Genomic DNA, 19,356 nt, shown 5'->3' with positions numbered 1-19,356 from the left:
TCTCCCTTCCATAGACGAATTCATAAGAAACAATTTAACAGGAAATAAGGACAAACTAAAGCAAAGTAGTGTATAAATACTCAAGGTCTCATAACAAAAGGGGTACTTTGCGATAATGAGTACAATAGATATACTACAGAAAGATTGATATTCCATATGCAAAATGGATAATGGCTGAGCGTAATAGATAATGTTTTTATTTGCATATTCTTCCTTCAGCATGGATTTTTTCCTCATCCATTTAAATGCTGGCAAAAAAAGGAGGTAAGATTACCAATGCAGTTTGCTGGTACACACACACACACACACACACACACACACACACACACACACACACACACACACACACACACACACACACACACATGTATATATATATATATATACATATATATATTATATATATATATATATATATATATATATATATGTAATCTTATTTTATTTTATTTAATTCTCTGAGTAATTGTCCCCAACTGCCAAAAACAAGTTCCTTTGTAAGGCACCATCCTGTAGGGCCCCAAGTAGTTTGTGGGATATGACAATATTTTGGTGTTAGAAAAGAAACAGAATGCTCTGACATTTTCCAGTTACTTACGACGACAATAAGAAAACAAATAGATAAATAAAGGGTCACATGAAGAATTGTCACCCCAGAACGCCCACATGAAGAATCGTCATCCCATGAAATCCCACCTGAAGAATTGTCACCCCAGTACGCCGAATATCAACAGTGGGATAATATAAAGATTAGGTTTGGTTGAATGAGGGTTATGATTATTGTCATCAACTTGTACAACCGAAGAATCATAAACCCAGGATGGCCCACAGGAAGAATTGTCTGGAGTGGTCCTAAATAGATAAATAGGTAACATATTAAACAAATTAATAAAAATGGTATCGTTGATTACTCGGAGGCCCCACAGTTCCTAGCAAAAAAAATAGGAACTGAGATTTAGTCAAAATAAGTGAACAATACAAGAAAAAGTAATGCAAGGCCCTCCAGAGAAGATATCTAAATCGTTGTGGGATGGCGGGGAAATAAACACCAAAAATGAAAGATTGAAATATATGAGTGATCCTCCATCGTCTTCTTGGGTAGGTTGTTTTGTGAAGTCATAAATGACATCCATCTAGCCAACACTAGATATAATTAAAACGTGATTGCTGAAAGAAACACAGGAGCCATACAAAAGTATTTAGAAAATTCTGTACCTAATAATATTTTCTTAATTGATTTCTGTCAGCAGTATGTGACAGTAGAGTATTTTGCTTACCTTCGAATGCTCCTCTGGGCTCCAGCGAAACCCGCGCTTTCCATCATGTAAACTTCATCTAAATTATTTTATTCACTTAAAGAAAAACATACCCAAATCATCATTGCTGTATGAACATACGTTGACAAATAAACGTACAGATGTTGCAATCCCATGGAGATCTGAGTATGATATTAAAACACCTTTTGTGAAAACGAATTAGCACTGATATTGATACGAATTTTAAAAGATGAACGATAGAAAGCGATGCACACCTGCCTAACGTACGATAATGTTAAATATTTATCAAAAAGTTTACTTGATAGCAAAAATTGGCTGAGTAGTAAAACTGATATTATTTTGTTCCCTCGTGATTAATTTCTTGGAACAATCTCGCATCTTTCTTTTTTATGAAATCATAAGGCGAAAATCCTCTTTTCGTTAGATATAATTTCCTGCATTTAGTTAAGGAACTTCAGTACTATTTTGCGATGATGAATTACGTTTACAAAACAAAATTATCGTATGTACAGCCGCCAATCAAAATGTATTTTAAGAGAAAAAAACGGTCGACTTAAGGAATGTCTGGCAGTCGTTTGGTGAGACACTGGTACATAAAATCTTCCAGTGATACATTGTCGCCAGTTTTCACTCCACCAGAGAGAGAGTCACAGACTTGAGTGGTGATTCTTGCAACGTGTACAACTTCCCGAGGTGAGCTTCGACTTTGGTTAATTACATTCTTGGTGCCGCTTCTTATTCAGATGTATATACATGATATTTGAAACTAGTAACCGATAGATAGATTACTTGATAAAAAGAATAGTAGTTATATGGTAAGCTATGCGAAATGTACATTTAATAAATGTTCTATCCTGTCTACTTTAAACATTTTGTCGGCTATTATTAAATTGGATAATAAAAAATAGCTATATTAGCAGTGTATGAAGCGAATCTCAAATGTAGTGAATTTATGCATCCATGCAAGAAAGCTACACTCGCCCAGATATTTTTCTTTTTTTTCATAACTGAAGATTTTTTCCCCTTATTCGGAAGTGGTGTAGACACATAAATTATTGACTCCCTATCTCAGCTGGCCTTTTGAAAGTTGTTTTACATATTCTGGCTATTTTGTTCGGTTCCCCGCCGCAATGCAAAGGTAAATTATTGACTTGATCACGGTGTTTTATCAGATTTAATTTAACGCGCGCCAGACAAATTTTATTCAGCTGAGGGGATGAATTTGGGGTAAGATGACTGCTACGTCGAAAGGTGCGCTATTTTTGTCCCAGTCTGTTTTCATTTGAATGAATTAAATCATCTTTCTGCAAAACAGGATAAAAGCTTCAACCCTATAGATAATAGAACGACGATTTTATTTACCCCTAGGACAATCTTGAGCACGTTAAAATATTAAAAGAAAATAATTATAATATTTTAATCCTGTTACGAGATATTCTTGTAGATTGAATAAAATCGCCTGGCGTTGATTAAAAAAATTAACTGTGACGAAATCGTCACAGAGGTCACTGGAGACCACTGCTGAATAAATCATAACGACTGTCCCGACCTCTGCCGCATCACTCCTGCAAACTTTACCATCTCGTCTCTTTCAGTCACAGTCAATTAAAATTAGAATGCCTGAGATTGAACTTATTTCTTTTGTTTACAAATTCAGTCTTTAGTCCTATCAGTGTATTATGGGCTGAGATGTTGACGTTTTCTCTGGATTTTTTCTTTCGTATTCTGTTTTGTCTTATTTGTTTTCGTGTATATATTTGGTTATTTATATATCGAATTATTATTTTTTTAATTTATTTATTTTGTTATTTTTTATATTATTTGTTTTTATTTATACATTTATTTGTTTATTTTACAGGAGAAACACGAAAGGCAAAGATGGCGCGGCTGGGAATAGTCGTTTTGATAACGACAATGATGATAACTTCTCAGACAACCCAGGGACTCCCTAACAAGAACGCCCAAAAACAGAGAACCAACAAACTCCTCTACATCCTCCTTGATGGGTGCGTAGCAACACGTTCAAGTGTTACCATATAAAGGTAGTACTTCTTCACCTGGAGGTCTATGAAAGACTTGTATGGTGCACGGCGGAAGCCCCAAGGGAGGGCCAGGGAAGCGCCACCCCCCCCCCTCCTTAAGGAGTGAGAATGTACCATGTACACACACACACGCACACACACACACACACACACACCATTGAAAATAGTTTAGATAAAATGAGATATGAAGACGGGACACCACGAACATAGCTCCCCTTCCCGTAAAATACAACTAGGTAAATACATACACACACACACACACACAGAGTCCCCTAAATGCAACCTCAAAGTAAGTGGATTAGCGATTTTAGTCAAGGTTGACGTGGTTTACAGGAATGTAAACAACAGCAGTCCATAAGTTTACGTTCCATACGTAAGAGAGGGGGGCCGGGGGTGTCAGATTCTTGAAGCCAAATAATATAATTAAAGCCAGAATAGTATATCTAAAAGTTCAAAATTTGTCTCTCTTTGCTACAACTGAGGATGTGTGCTGACTGCCACCTGATTATTTTATTCGGTTGAAGGAAACATTAGAACGGAAAATCTTGACAGTTATAAAAAAAATGGTAGAAATCTCGGGAAGTGAATTTTGTCAGCAATAACAAACTAGAGTTGCACAATGGAGTGACAGTAGAAGCTAAAAGAATCCAGCATTCTTTTTTAAGTGGAAATTAGTCTACATTCATAAAAGAATGCTGACTGAGCTGGTCCGTAGAGGCGTTATTGAAATCCTTTAAATATTCACTGCATGAAACATTTAGTAACCCATACATTTTGGAGTGGAAGAAAGTTTTAATTGGTACGTGGGTGTTGCTGTGATGTGATATAGGTGTGTGACCTCGTGTAGGGTCACTGTGTGACCTCGTGTGGGATCACTGCGTAGCCTCGTGTAGGGTCACTGTGTGACCTTGTGTGGGGTTACTGTGTGGCCTCGTGTGGGGTCACTGTGTGGCCTCGTGTGGGGGCACTGTGTGACCTCGTGTGGGGGGTATTGTGTGACCTCGTGTGGGGGCAGTGTATGACCTCGTGTGGGGGCAGTGTGTGACCTCGTGTGGGGGCACTGTGTGACCTCGTGTGGGGGCACCGTGTGACCTCGTGTGGAGGCATTGTGTGACCTCGTGTGGGGGCATTGTGTGACCTCGTGTGGGGGCATTGTGTGACCTCGTATGGGGGCACTGCGTGACCTCGTGTGGGGGCACTGCGTGACCTCGTGTGGGGGGCACTGCGTGACCTCGTGTGGGGGGCACTGTGTGACCTCGTGTGGGGGCACTGCGTGACCTCGTGTGGGGGCACTGCGTGACCTCGTGTGGGGGCACTGCGTGACCTCGTGTGGGGGCACTGCGTGACCTCGTGTGGGGGCACTGTGTGACCTCGTGTGGGGGCACTGCGTGACCTCGTGTGGGGGCACTGCGTGACCTCGTGTGGGGGCACTGCGTGACCTCGTGATGGCTCACTGTGTGACCTCGTGTGGGCTCACTGTGTGACCTCGTGTGGGGTCAATGTGTGACCTCGTGTGGGGTCAATGTGTGACCTCGTGTGGGGTCAATGTGTGACCTTGTAAAGAACCACCGGTTCACCTTTGGTCTGATATTCTCCCATCGGTTAGATTAAACCACCTGGCGTTTAACAAAAACTTATGAATGTCACCCAATCGAAGGTTTTACGGATCGTTGTCTCTCTATTAAGAACTCTGAAATTAGGAACTCGCAGAAATTATAAAACTTTTAATCAGTGAAATGAAATCTCCCGAGATCTCTGCAGTTCCCAATATCAAATGCTTGTTCTATTATATTGATGTATCTTTTTCTCGAAAAATGCCGGATATTTTCTAATTCTATCGAGTACATGTACAGAGAAATCAAAGTCCCATGGTCTCAGTGCGTGAGGTGATGTTAAAGATTTCTTCATTCCTTTTCTTAAGATTTCTCTATTTTAGTTTCTCCTATTTCATTGTTATTTTCTTCTCTTTATTTTAATTGTCTTTTTTCTTCCCGTGTTTCTTCCTTTACTTGTACATATTCTTTCTCTCCTTTCTTCTTTACCTTCTTTTATAAAATATATTGCATATGCATCAGTTCACGTTCGTCGTCAAACCCTAAATGACGATTGTGGACTGAAGAGTACCGATGCCGTTACCCACAATGCACGAGGACAGACTGGATAGCGACAGACAAGTCAGGCGGAGGATATTCCAATATAGTACGGCAAAAACCATGAAGATCCTGCACTGCAACTTTTGGGCACGTGAGGATCTCGTTTTCCTTCTCTCTCTCTCTCTCTCTCTCTTGTGATCAGGTTTCCAGATCTGCTTGCTTCCGAGTTCACAGGAATGCATATATGTACGTGTTCTTGTTGAAGAGTGTATCTTCTACTATCTCCATGATTGTACAGGCAGTAATCAACAGTTCCTAGAAGAGAGACAGGTTAGACCCACTTTCATTGCGACACCTGTAGCCCAGCCTCTCCTGGATCAGAGGTTTTCCTAATCTGAATGAAATACCCAGGCTTTAGTCAGACGAAATCCCCTAATTGTGCCGAAAAAAGTGCCCCAGTGTCTCAGTGACTAGGCGAGTCTGGAGTGACGAGGACTAGTTTGATCCATACCAGTTTCAGATTCTCTTAAAAGAATATATATATATATATATATATATATATATATATATATATATATATATATATATATATATATATGTATGTATGTATGTATCAAACAAGTCTTTAAATATTTTTTCATCCCCTTGGTCGAACTGCAGTCTGTTCGTAAAGGAGAAATTCACAGTTATAAATCACACCCTTCGGGAAAGGAGTCCACGGAAATCTCAAGATACCAATCCATCCCTCACGGACCGGACCATCCGTGATCACAGATACACATAACCCTATACGCGAGTCACACCCTATTTAATCTGATTTTGATCAAACATTTGCCAATCAGATTCCGCTGGGACTATGCTGATGACCAACCGGGACAGCTGCCCGGCTTCGACCGTTTTCTGAAGGAGGGCGTTCGCGCACGATGGACCAACCCGCTGTATCCCTCAGTGTCCTACCCCACCTGGACCACTCTTGTCACTGGCCAGTACGCCGAGACCCATGGCATTGTGGGTAATTACTTCTACAGTGCAGAAGACCAGGACAAGTTTTCCCTCTTCGATATAGAATCGACAGGCAAGCAGAAGGTGAATTGTCACTGTCACCCAATCTAATGCATTTTCATTTATGTGTCTATATATAAACTAACAATCAAAAGGGCAATAGAATTAGATTTAAATCTTACTCAATACACGGGTTTCACCCAGCTGAATAAAATCGCCTGACAACACTTAGAACAAAGATATGAATCGTCAGAGGACACACCATGTGAGAATGACATTTATTCCTGGTAGGATGGATTTTGTGTCTTTTATTCTCAGTTTGTCTTCGTCTATGTACTCGTTAGAGTTTTTAACGTACGAAACATCGTAGCAGGAATAAAGACGTCTTCCTCAGTTGGTATCTTTTCTGACATTTTTGTCAGCATTTGCCGTTTCCGTACACATACAAGTCGCCATTAACAGTGAAAATGGGAAATAAGGGAACCACTCAGTCATCAGCCATGTGGAGTCTCGTGCTGAACATAGAACGCAGCCTCTGCCGCATCACTCCTGCAAACTACACTATCTCGCCTCTTCACTTTCTGCCTGGTCTCTTCTTCTTCAACGTTTGGCATCTCATGGTGCCCACTCACACACTCCATCTACCGTCCACTTCTCTGGCTACTTGTCCTACCTCATTCCACTTCCGCCCCTTTTCGGTATTACAATGTCTATGGACTACCTAGGATAGACCAGGGATCGGTGTGTGTGGGAGGGAAGAACGTCTAAGAAAATGCCAATATGCGTTAAAATGTAATTTCAGTCCGTCTTCTTGCCTATTTTCCCCTCCTGTTCTCTCCCAATGATACACACACACACACACACACACACACACACACACACACACATGTATATATACAGTATATATATATTATTATTATCATTATTTTCTTTTTTCTTTTTTTCTCCTCCTCTAGTGGTGGACTTCGGAACCTGTGTGGACAACTGCCACGAGAGCCGGACTGGACACCGCGCTGCTCCTCTGGGCCCGCTGCGACGTGCCCTTCGATGGAATAACACCCAAGTACTGCGAAAAGTTTGTGAAATCCCCAGGGTCACATATTTTTCGGAAGAACATTGACAAAGCCCTCCAATTCTTCAAGGAGGGATTCGACTTTGTACAGGTGAGTTGTCAATATCCTATGCAGAGGCTCTTGAATTCGCTTCTTCCTGGTTTTGTCCATCTGTCCAGATCTCGGGATCTTCCAGAAAGGAAAGTTTCAAGATGTTTCCAAACCTTGACTTCGATTTCGTGTATTCGTTTGTATACTTTTTTTCCCAGAATGGTGTTTTGATTTTTTGTATGTTTATTCTTTTCATCGACACTTTTTTATTTTCTTTTTCTTGTATGTGGAAAATGTGCATTATAGAGGTGATCACTGAGAGTATCACACATCTGTTTCAAATCTGAGCACCCCTTTTGCCTTTGCTTGTTTTATGCCACAGAAGTAACTTAGAGAATCTGAATATTTTACTTCCCTATTTATACCTTCTTGTTTGTGCCTTAAAGCAACTCTTGCTGTCTCTTATCGCCCCTCTCATCTCAGCATCTCAGCCCCCTATCATACCGCTCAATTCAAAGGCAACGCAACGAGACACTGAGCCTCTACAACAGGGCTAGACAAAAAAAATGCACAAAGCCCTACAGACGATACTAAGATCCTTGTAGGAGAGCGAGGAATAAAAACTCTGACATAATTGATTAAAGAAGGTAATGAATCAATTTGATAGAGCAAAAAATTGCTCTAGTAGATCATTATTCCATAAGTTTAATTATTTTTAGATTATTTTGCGCACATATACCAACGTATTGAAAAATATAGAGTATTATAAATGCACATTTTACTACCGTATGCGTGTCAGTGTAGCTACAAAATAGTCACTCCTGTAATTTTGTCGTTTTCATTAGTGCATTCAGGGAACATTACAATTTACAACAGATCGAAAACTTCCACAAGTAAATAAATAGGTGACCCGCCAGTTTTGTTGTGCTTAGGTGTGTTATTGATTCGTTATTCAAATGAAGGATTATGTTTATAATTTCGTTTTCTCAAGATGCCTAATAGATCTAAGAATAATATGTTACAAATATAAACTACAGTTAATTTGAACTATGGGAAAAAACATGGATTACTTTATGTTTAGAGATTATCATTAAATGTCACATGATCACATCTCTGGACTATGGTGCTCCACTGAATGTGCTCTACAGAGGACGATGTATAATTACCAATCTCTTCAGTAATTCCGTCGCTACCCGATCCATCTTTCTTCTTCCTCTCCTGCTTCCTCCCCTGCAATCCCATCTGTTCTTCTCATAATCACTACCTCCACCACCCTGATTTTCAACTCCTCACTTTCTACTCTTCCTTCAGTCCTACATGTATTATAATTATTGTTGGTAACATTGTAACTACTGATCATATTGCTAATATTGCTTAACTTCTGTTCAATCAACAATTATCCAATGCAGGGTATTGTCTATTGAGACTGACAGAGATTGGTAACTGAATTAACTGTTATAGTCTTCATTATCTATAGCTATACATCTGCAGTGCACTAATACATAACCACTTTTTCTTCTTCATGGCAGGTTTATACTGAGCATGCAGATAATGTTGGACACAACAGTGGACCTGAAACAGAAGAGCGAAAGAAGGCTGTCCGAGAACTTGACGATGTTATTGTATATCTTCAGAACCAGTTGGAAGTCTTGGGCATTGCACAGGATAGTATGTATATTAACCCATAAATGATAGGGAATCTTCCTACATATTTTGCTGGGTGCTACCAGATGATTATATGCACTATTTAATGGTTCCTATATTGATTAGTTCATATATTGTAGGGATAGGAAAAAAGTGAGAAGCGAGAAGGCTTCAGGCAACTTTATTCAGATAACGGAATTTCCTATTGTTTAAGAGTGGGGAGAGGGGTAATCATATAAAAAAGCAGTGATGTTAAACCAGTTCTGGTTCTTGTGCCCTGTTATGGAAGTGCCATATCTCACAGCATTGTATTAGGCCCAAGCAGTGTTGCAAAGAACAGGGATTCTTCATCCACAAAGTGCCAAGATGGGAGGGACAACAAACGGGTGTATATTTTGACTGCCAATCCCATAATAAGGGAGGAAATGCCTTTTGGTATGTTAGTATAAACAGCATCTCATAAGGTGCAGTACTATCCCCAGCACTATTCATCCCCTTTATACATGACTTCCCTAACCTAATCCCAAAAGACAACATCAAGGCACTTTCATAATTTTGCACATCTGTACACAAAATTGTTATATGAATTTGCTTTGCCACAGTCATAAGTATTAAGTGAATTCTTTTGATAAAGACTATTTCTTATTTCAACAGCCAATATCGTCATTGTCAGTGATCATGGAATGACCAACACAGCTCATGGTGATGTCATTCGATATGAAATTGATGACCATTTGGACTCAAATTTGGTTGAAAACATGGCAGACAAGGGAGCCTTCATGAATATCAAAGTACCTGAACAGAATATTGACACGGTAAGAAATTGTTGTATTTTGTTTACTCTAATTTGGTGGAATGTATTAGTGAAATTTTGGATATACTAGTTTAATGTTGGGGAATGGATTGATTGATTGATCCATTTGGAATCAAGTAATGAAAAACAAATGAATATAGTGCATAAATCATATACTCTTTCCCTCTTATAAATAAATGTAAGAAATGGTGAATGTTTGTATTGGGAAGCCAAGAGAGGGAACAACAGATCAAAAGGATTAAAAAAGAGACAGACAGGTTTACATAAATTTATAGATACAGGAACCATAAAAGAGAACACTTAAATGGATGGAACCTGGTAATACATAGAATGAATCTAGAAATTTAGAATGTTTAGCTTTCCATGTTTTACTGTATAGTGTAGGTATTATTTTTTACACAGATATCAAGTAGGTACTGTCATGATAATTTACCTACATTGAATGGTTGACCAATTGACAGGTGTATGATCAACTGAGGACAATGACTGGAGTAGATGTGTATCGTCATGACCACATTCCAGAGCGATTCCACTTCAAAAACAACAAATACATCCATGATATCATTCTGAAAGCAAAATTAGGTAGGAAACATAAATTCAGGTATTATATGAGTTTGTTCTGGCATTATTACTTCTGTATATATGCATTGTCTTTTCTTTTCTGCATCATTCTCTCAAAGGGTTTTGCCATCCCAGTCTTATTGATGGTTTGTCCAACTCGAAAATCATAAGGATAGAGGAAAGTTGGGACCAATTTCCTCACTCCTCATCTCTCTGTCTATCCATATACAAAAAGGATTCTTCCCCCTTAAAAGGGAGGTAGCCAGCCAAGGTATACACCCACCCCTAACCCATCCTAAGCTGCTTGTGGATGAAGGGTCATCTTTGCTTCCCCACCCACTGCCTGGATCATAAATAATGCATCAAAACACAGTAAATCCAGAGCAGGACCTGACAGTCTAAACTTGTTAAACCTTATTACTTCATTTACATGGCAACCCTCCCTCCTTATCCTCTCATTTCTAGATAGAGAAGAAGGAGAAATCACTTTAATCCATGTCATTTTATTATCTATTCAACTATTCCCACTCACACCTATCTCTTGCCTTTTTTCCTCATTTCACATCCATTCCCCTTCTGTTCAAGACCCCATCCAACCCACTCATTCTTGGTCATCATCCATGTCTGCCTTCCACACTCTTTTGCTCTTCTTTCTCCATCAATTCTTTCCATGTGCCCAAGCCATCCCAGTATTCTTTCATCAGCCCAATCTGCCAGCTCCTTCTCCACCCCTGTTCTCCTCTTCAGCTCCTTATTTCTCATGCTACCCATTCTAACCTCCACCATACTTCTCAAGTACTTCATCTCCTTTCTGCCTCTCTTAAATTCAGACTCTGTCTCTCTCTCTCTCTCTCTCTCTCTCTCTCTCTCTCTCTCTCTCCTCTCTCTCCTCTCTCTCTCTCTCTCTCTCTCTCCTCTCTCTCTCTCTTTCTCTCTCTCTCTCTCTCTCTCTCTCTCTCTCTCTCTCTCTCTCTCTCTCTCTCTCTCTCTCTCTCTCTCTCTCTCTCTCTCTCTCTCTCTCTCTCTCTCTCTCTCTCTCTCTCTCTCTCTCTCTCTCTCTCTCTCTCTCTCTCTCTCTCTCTCTCTCTCTCTCTCTCTCTCTCTCTCATTGAAAAACATTGCAGAAGAGATTTATTCTAACTTCCAGGGTCAAGGTGCACATTAAGATAACATGATGATAAACAAAGGTTCTTGAATATGGATATTATTTCCACCCTCTTCCTGCAGGTCATTTCATCATGGCTTCTAGGGATAACACAAAGATGCTTCCAGAAAGGTATGATGCATTTGTCTTCAATGGTGCTCATGGCTATGATCCAGAAATTCAGGACATGAAAGGAATCTTCTTTGCCAAGGGACCAGGTGAGGCCATATAAAGAGTATAGTTTGGGTATGGTCATGTCTAATCTTAAGATAGTTGAAGTCATGTTCAAGTATAGAAGAAATCTTATTCACACATTGTGTAGTTAAAATTTTGGAGGTCCAACCACAGTTACTGGCAAGTGGTGCCCTTGTAGAACAGACATCAGAGAGGAACATCTTTCTTCCATCCATTTTCATAACCCATCTACACCCTCTCTTCCATCTGGAGATGCAGCTGCAAGGGACTGCCATTCAGTCTCTGGCCCTGACTGAAATCTTTATCATCTTTAACTGGCTCCTTCAGTTTTCCACATAAGGAGACTTGACAGCCAGTAACACAAGAGTCCCACATTAATATATCACAAACTAATCCAGCGTTTAATCTCGGAGAGATCTGTGGAAGGGCTCAGGGACTTGCTAACTGCTGTTAAACCTGCAGGTTTCAAGTCAGGGAGGTAGCCAAAAAAAACAAAGGCATAAAAACCACTCCCACCCATTCCATCCCTATCACACTTCACTCCCCTCCACCCTCTTATCTTGGCACCTCCTGGATGATGGGTCATCCCTGCATCTTGTCCACTACCCTGGGTCAGAAGCAGTGTCGCAAGACACAGCACATCCACAGCAAGGCCGCCTCATTAAATCGGCGACCCCTCCCCCTCTCCGTCCCCTCATGCAGAATAGGAGAAGACGGTGAGAAATCCCTTCAGGTTGCGTCAAATTTTTCTCATACATACTCCCTCACCCCCCATACCCCACCCATTCCACCTCAGTTATAACTGAGAAAAAGCCCTTGGTAGACAGATAGAACTATAATTAAAATACTTTGAAATAGATCAGTACCCATCCCAGGATAAACAAAATAGAAACTACCATCCAGAAGGCAAGTAAGGAACACAATTTCACACAGGAGATTGCCTCTTAAAAAATACAACTTAGCAAAATAAGAAAAAGAGTATCTAAAGCAGTTGAATAGAATCATTACAAATCTGATATATAACAGACAGAAAGAAAACTGGGAATAACTAACCAACAGAGTAACTGGAAAAGACAATAATGGCAAAATGTGGAGAGCTGTAAAAGCAATCAAAAACTCAAAATTAATCATACATGTACACACACAGACATGCACACGAACACACACACACACACACTAGAACAAACTAGATGTTGCGAGATACAGAGATGGTCATTACAAGCATAAGTCCCCTTCCCATATAATACAACTAGGTAAATACACATGAACCAGTTGGTGAAACTCAGGATAAAACACCATCACCAAAACAGCAATGTGACATCATTAACAAACATTTCTCCAAAACAATCCTTTAGCCCAGTACATCTGAAAAAAGAAAATGATGAGAGAAATATGAAAAATCAAACCAGACACTAGAGACACTTACCTTTCACCATTAACCCACTACTATAGAAGGATCCATAAAGAAATTAAAAAGAGTTGAAGACCCAGACAAGATATCAAACACCTACCTCAAACACCTTGGCCAAACAGCCATAAGAGCTTTGTCAAAATAACAATAAAATCCCAAACATCAAAAAGAGCCCACATAGTCCCAATCTAGAGACCAAAATAGTCCCCTGTAAACCCTGCATTATACAGACTAATGTCCAGAGCTGGGTGCATTACCGTCAGACAGGTAGTGTGTTACTGAAAAATCTGTATATGCGTATGTACATATACATATACGCAGTAACATGGACCACTCTAAGGAAATTAAAATCAGTAGCACATTAACAGAAATGTACCCCAGATTTTTCAGTAATGCACTACGTATCCTGCAGTAATGCACCCAGCTCTGCCAATATCACTACTATCCACAGTATCCAAACTAATGGAAAGTCTGATAACAGCAAGTATCAAATGAGAAATATCTACCTCTCCTAACCAACATGGATTCAAGGAAGGCCACTCTACCAGCAGACTACTCACATCATACAAGTGTTGGAAGGATTCAAGAAAAAAACATCCACCAGAAAGAAGTTAAGATAGCTTTAGATATGAACAAAAAGATCATTGGGATTGACATTCATAATGACAAGAAGGGTGAAAAAAATTCATAACAAGAAGACAGTCCAGAGTAACCCAAAACAACCAAATTTCATTAACAAAAAAGCAATACAATGGAGTTGGTCAGGGTGCAATACTTTCACCACAACTGTTCACTCTCTACATGAGTGATCTCCCAACTCCTAAACCAGAACTAAACACCAGTATTTTCTCATATGCAGATGATCTGACAATAATAATGCAGCACAGTAAATACAAAAATAGCAGTAAAGAACTCTCAAGCCTACTTGAACAAACTAGAACAAAGGTTCAAAAATAGCAGAATGGAAGTTTGATGCCAGAAATCAATAGTGGTGTTGTTCATACCAGACAATCATGAATCAAGAAATCCTATAGTAAAATTAAATGGCCAAATCCTTCCGTTGGAAAAGAATCCTATAATTCTAGGCCTCACATTTGATAATTGTACAAATTTCAGCTCACATATCAAAGGCTTGGCAGCAAGAATCAAGAAGAAAACAAACCTGGTTAAATTCACTGGAAGCACTGACTTTAGACAACAGAAACTCTAATAACCATTTACAAGTAATTCATAAGAACCAGCCTTGGCTCTGCCTGCACAGTTTGGTTGCCAAGAGTAAGCAAAGTGAACACAAACAATTTACAAACTTTACAGTATGGAGCACTGAGAGTAATAATAAGATCTGCCAAAACCACCTCATTTGGATACCTGAATACAGAATTACACGAATATGATAAGTCTATGCTAGAACCCTAAACACCCCACACCCACTACACAACATCCACCATCAACAGAATGCACCAAAAAACTGCTCCAGCAGTACACTACTCAAACATCTATAACAGTCAACCACCAAAAAACATTCACACAAAAACTCAACACTCAGATCACTAAACAAGGCTTTCAAGACAGATCATCAAACTCAGCACTCCAACAATAACTTCTAGAGTTAAGTCCTACAGAAAAAACCCTCCCACAAGAACCACTCTGGCAAGTCTTTGCTTATGACACCATCCAGCATTGAAACATTGCCAACACATAATAGGGTTGGACACAAGTTCAAAATACCCCAGATACAACCACCACACAGAGGACACAGAATACCTCAAACTACAGTGTGCTACACTAACATTCCCTAGACAATGACACAATATATCTTCCCTGAGTGACTTATGGTCCCATCCAGAGGATGTTGCCAGTTACTTGAAGGTCATCAGTCTTCTGCAAGAAAGACCAGGGACAATGGATTGATTGATTGATTTAATGTCACAAACTCTCCCTCTAAGGAGGCTAGTATGATATCTCTTTGCAGAAGACTTTTTAAAGTAGCAAATGCTATGTAGTATGCCCTTGCTATGAATTTGCTTGCTGCCAGCAGGGTTGAATTGTCTCCACTCCCAACTTGTGACATAAATAGTGCTGTTCAAACCTGATCAGCCAGCAAGCATCCCAAGAAATGTAGATAAAAATATTTCATATAACAAATTATATTTCATGAATTAGAGAAGGCATAGGATAGGTTAATAGGAAAAGAGTGTAGATGAGTATCAGACTGGAGTGGGGGAAAGAAATTTAAAGATGTGAAACTTGTGCAAGAATGGAAAATTAGGAAAAAAAAAAGTGTTTAAGGGAATCAAATAAATCAATCTGCTGCCCCTGGTATCTTAATGAAGACCTGCAGCCTTTGGGTAACCAGTAACAGCCTCTCAACAGGCCCACAAATCCCTTAAGGGATTATTAGTGTAGGGTATTGTATTTACCTAGTTGTATTATACGGGAAGGGAGCTATGCTCATGGTGACCCGTCTTTGTATCTTTCAGCATCAAGTTTTTTCTTGAAATCTTGAATAGTATTTGCACACACTGTTTCTTTATCTTATTCCAGATATCCAGCACTCTGTGTGGGAAGCTTTTTTTTCAGATCTCTGCTATAGTTATCATTTTTGAGTTTCTTTTCATGACCTTGTTTTTCCATTGTCATTTTTTATTAAATCATTCCCATGAAGGCTAGTGTGTGTTTTGTGTCTTTTGTGTAGTAGTTGCATCTATGGCAGTTTGAATATATGGCCAGGCCTATTCTGTGTTAGCAATGTTCCATTGTTGTATGATGTCCAGATCTTGATTGCAAGTGTGGTTTTTACCAGATATGGGAGGGTTTATTTCTGTGAGCATTATGTTTAGAGGTTCTTGTTGGAGTATTGAGTTTGGTGGTCTGTTTTGATGGGCTTGGATAGTGGTCTCAGTGTGTATGTGTTTCAGTGTGGATGTTTTGTGTGGTATACATGGTAGGTTATTAATGTACAGTACTACCTCTCATTAACAGACGTTAATTAGCTGTGTTTTTGCTGTGTTTTGGTGCTGTTGTTTAGTGCTGTACAATTACTATGCCACCCAAAAACCACTTCAAATCAACGGATTATTCAGATCAACGGACACTGTTACCCCCCTTTTAGTCCGTTAATGAGAGGTAGTACTGTATGAGTAATGTGCTGCTGGTTCCTTCTTTTTCTGCATTCAGTTGGTGGTGCTTGTGAGATGTAGTGTAATGGTGTGTGGTGTTAAGGGTCTTGGCATAGAATTGTGTTCCTATCATTTCGATGTGGTGTTTTATGGGGAGGATTTTGGTCTCAGTATGCAGGTGTCCAATTCAGGTGGTTTTGGTGCTTCCTGCTACTACTCTCAGTACTCCATTCTGTAAAGTTTGTAAATTGTTTGTTTATCTTGGTGATCTTGCCTCCATACTCTGGAGGCATTGTCAAATTTGGTTCTTATGAATTGCTTGTAGATGGTTACTAGAGTTTTTGTTGTCCAAAGTCAGTGCTTCCAATGAATTTAAACATATATTTTCTTGTTGCTGTCAGGTCTTTGATATGTGGGCTGAAAATTATATGAGCATTGAATGTCCATCTGCCACAGTCCATTGCCATTGCCTCAGCTCTCTCTTACAGGAGGCCTGTGCCTCTGCAAATTTCAGTAATTTGAACTTCATTGTTGCAGAATTCAAAATTATACATACCAGTAATGAAGTCTTCCATTATTTCTGTTTTCAGCTCTTTACACTTGATTTATAACATTTAGTTTGTCAAAGCCTTTGTAAGTGCTGGAGGGAAAAAGCTAAATGGGAACATGTACTACTTAAATTTGTATTTACCTAAATTAGGTAATGGAAGGGAGTGGGTGGTGATGGGGGGGGGGGGTTAAAAGGAGTAAATATGAATGATATTTTGACCCAGCCCAAAGGGATTTCTCCCCTTCTCTTTTTCTGTATGAAGGGACAGAGGGGTGGGGGGCACTGATTAAATGAAGCTGCCTTGCTGTGGATGTGTTGTGTCTTGCTACATTGCTTCTGACACAGGACAGTGGGCGAGGTGCAGGGATGACCCATCATCTGGGAGGAGCCAAGAAAAGAAGGAGGGAGGGGTTGTGAATAGGGATGAAATGGATGGGAATGGATTTATGCCTTTGACTTTGGCTATCTGCCTTGTAAGGGGAAAAAACGTCAGTATATGTATGTATGTATGCAGGTAGATTTATCTATCTATATATCAAAGACTTTTTCCTTCTTATAAGTGAGGTAACCAAGTCAAAAAGCACATACCCACTCCGTTCCTCCCTCTCATCTTAACTCCTCATGAATGAAGGGAAATCTCTGTCTCTTGCCCACTGCCCTTGGTCAGAAGCAGGGCAGTGGGTAGATTAAGTAGGTACAATTAGATAGATACAAATAATAACTATTATAATAATCCATTTAACTTTCTTCTTCCAGCACTTACAGAAGGGATGAAAGTAATTGTTATTGTGATATAGGGCACTGTACAATTAAAAACGGAGTGAATGATAAGTATTTGACACTGACACTGCACACACCTAAAAGTCACCTAAAAGTATCTGGTTCACTTCACATATTCATTCAGTCTCACCTACCAATTTCAAACCTCTGCCTAATACTCTTACATTTGTTATTATATTCATTTCTATTTAAACTGAGATGTTACTTAAAGGAAATCACTATTTACTCTCTTACCATACTTCATTTACAGATTTCAAAAAGGAAACAGTGATTGACCCAATAGATATGGTTGATATCTACCAAGTTCTTACACATGTCCTTGACATTAAACCACAGCCTCACAATGGTACCTGGGCACATGTTAAGGATGCCTTTGTTGTTTAGAGGGCTACTAAGTTCATTGAGAGCAGGTAATATGGTGATCCACCTCTCCAGGAATGATCCTGGACAGCTTGATGATGTGTCTTCTTGATCAGAAATTAATAGTTTTGAGAGATTGCAGGCTATGTGGAGTTTCACCTTCCCTCCATTCAGGTTTCACACAGCAGTTGAAGAACTCTGAGGTTTTGACTGCATAAGTTTTATACAGTCAGCATTTTAAGGACTTTAGTGACACCTCTGTGGACTAAAGTCATGCAAGATTATGTCATAATGAAAGACTAATCTTCACTCAAAAAAAGAATACTGTTCACTTAACTTCTGCTATCTCTTCATTCTACTACCCTCCTTAAATGTCTCCTTTATCACCTCCATGACCATCCCTTTGGAGTGATATTGTTCTTGAGGATAGAAATGTTGGTCATTGTTGATAAAATATTGATATGAGATGAAGAAGGGTCCAGGATGTAAATAAAGGGTGCAGATATGATAACCTTGTGTGTAGAAGTTTCTGTTATACAATACAGTTTGTAAGGTTATTTATATTTGAATAAATAAAATTGAGTACTTTTGTAGTATTTATTTTGAACCCTTGGATACTTCTATATATGAGACAGTCAGTGGAGAAATGATCAGTTATATGTTAGTAATGGTCTTGCAAGAGAGGCAGGTAAGGATTTTTTGGGGGGAGGCTACATGGATTTAGAGAAGGCTTATACATACTGTACATATATATACAAAAGGCTTTTTCCCCCTTATAAGGAGGTAGCCAAAAAACAGACATAAAACCACTCCCACCAATTCCATCGCTAACATACTCCACTCCCCTCCATCCTCTTCCCTCCCACTTATCTTGGCACCTCCTGATAACAGGAAAATACGTAGGTGATGGGTAGGACTGGGACAGGTGGGCCTTCGCTGATTACCTCATAAGGGGGAAGAAGCCTCTTGATATATAGATTAGAGAACAACATTTTTTTTTAAACCTCAGTTGCATGAGATTTCTTTACTGTTTCCTACTATTTTTGATCTGCTGATTTCAAATATGGAAACAATTTTGTTCTGTATGCTCTAGTTTTCATGCAATTTGAGGGATTACATTTTAGCCTTTAGCACCCAAATAAGTTACTTGTGTGTTTATGGTATCAGTAAGGATATATAGTTTTATTTGTTTTTTCTTTCAAATTTGATCATTGCTACAGGGATATCAATGTGTGAACAAACCTGACGCTTTTTGCTATAT

The 19,356-nt window shown here is 39.4% G+C and overlaps 1 protein-coding gene across 1 annotated transcript; it reads left to right on the top strand.

The window, feature by feature from the left end:
- Positions 1-1,907: 1,907 nt before the first annotated feature.
- On the top strand, positions 1,908-18,675 carry LOC143025273 (glycerophosphocholine cholinephosphodiesterase ENPP6-like). The gene is made up of 9 exons (XM_076184740.1): positions 1,908-1,970; positions 3,136-3,283; positions 6,255-6,498; positions 7,371-7,577; positions 9,047-9,185; positions 9,816-9,976; positions 10,437-10,557; positions 11,764-11,898; positions 17,986-18,675. Exons 2-9 carry the CDS (start codon positions 3,156-3,158, stop codon positions 18,117-18,119), a joined length of 1,269 nt encoding a protein of 422 aa, XP_076040855.1. The 5' UTR covers positions 1,908-1,970; positions 3,136-3,155; the 3' UTR covers positions 18,120-18,675.
- The last annotated feature ends 681 nt before the right edge of the window (positions 18,676-19,356 follow it).

This window comes from Oratosquilla oratoria, chromosome 5 (genome assembly GCF_046742065.1).
Source record: "Oratosquilla oratoria isolate Oo_2021 chromosome 5, ASM4674206v1, whole genome shotgun sequence".
Taxonomy (NCBI): Eukaryota; Metazoa; Arthropoda; class Malacostraca; order Stomatopoda; family Squillidae; genus Oratosquilla; species Oratosquilla oratoria.
This window is presented reverse-complemented; position numbering and strand designations above follow the sequence as displayed.

Coding starts and splice junctions, on each gene's coding strand:
- LOC143025273 (XM_076184740.1), top strand. CDS start 3,156: ATGGCGCGGCTGGGAATAGTCGTTTTGATAACGACAATGATGATAACT. Junction 7,578..9,046: donor AGGGATTCGACTTTGTACAG/GTGAGTTGTCAA, acceptor TCTTCATGGCAG/GTTTATACTGAGCATGCAGA. Junction 11,899..17,985: donor CTTCTTTGCCAAGGGACCAG/GTGAGGCCATAT, acceptor CTTCATTTACAG/ATTTCAAAAAGGAAACAGTG.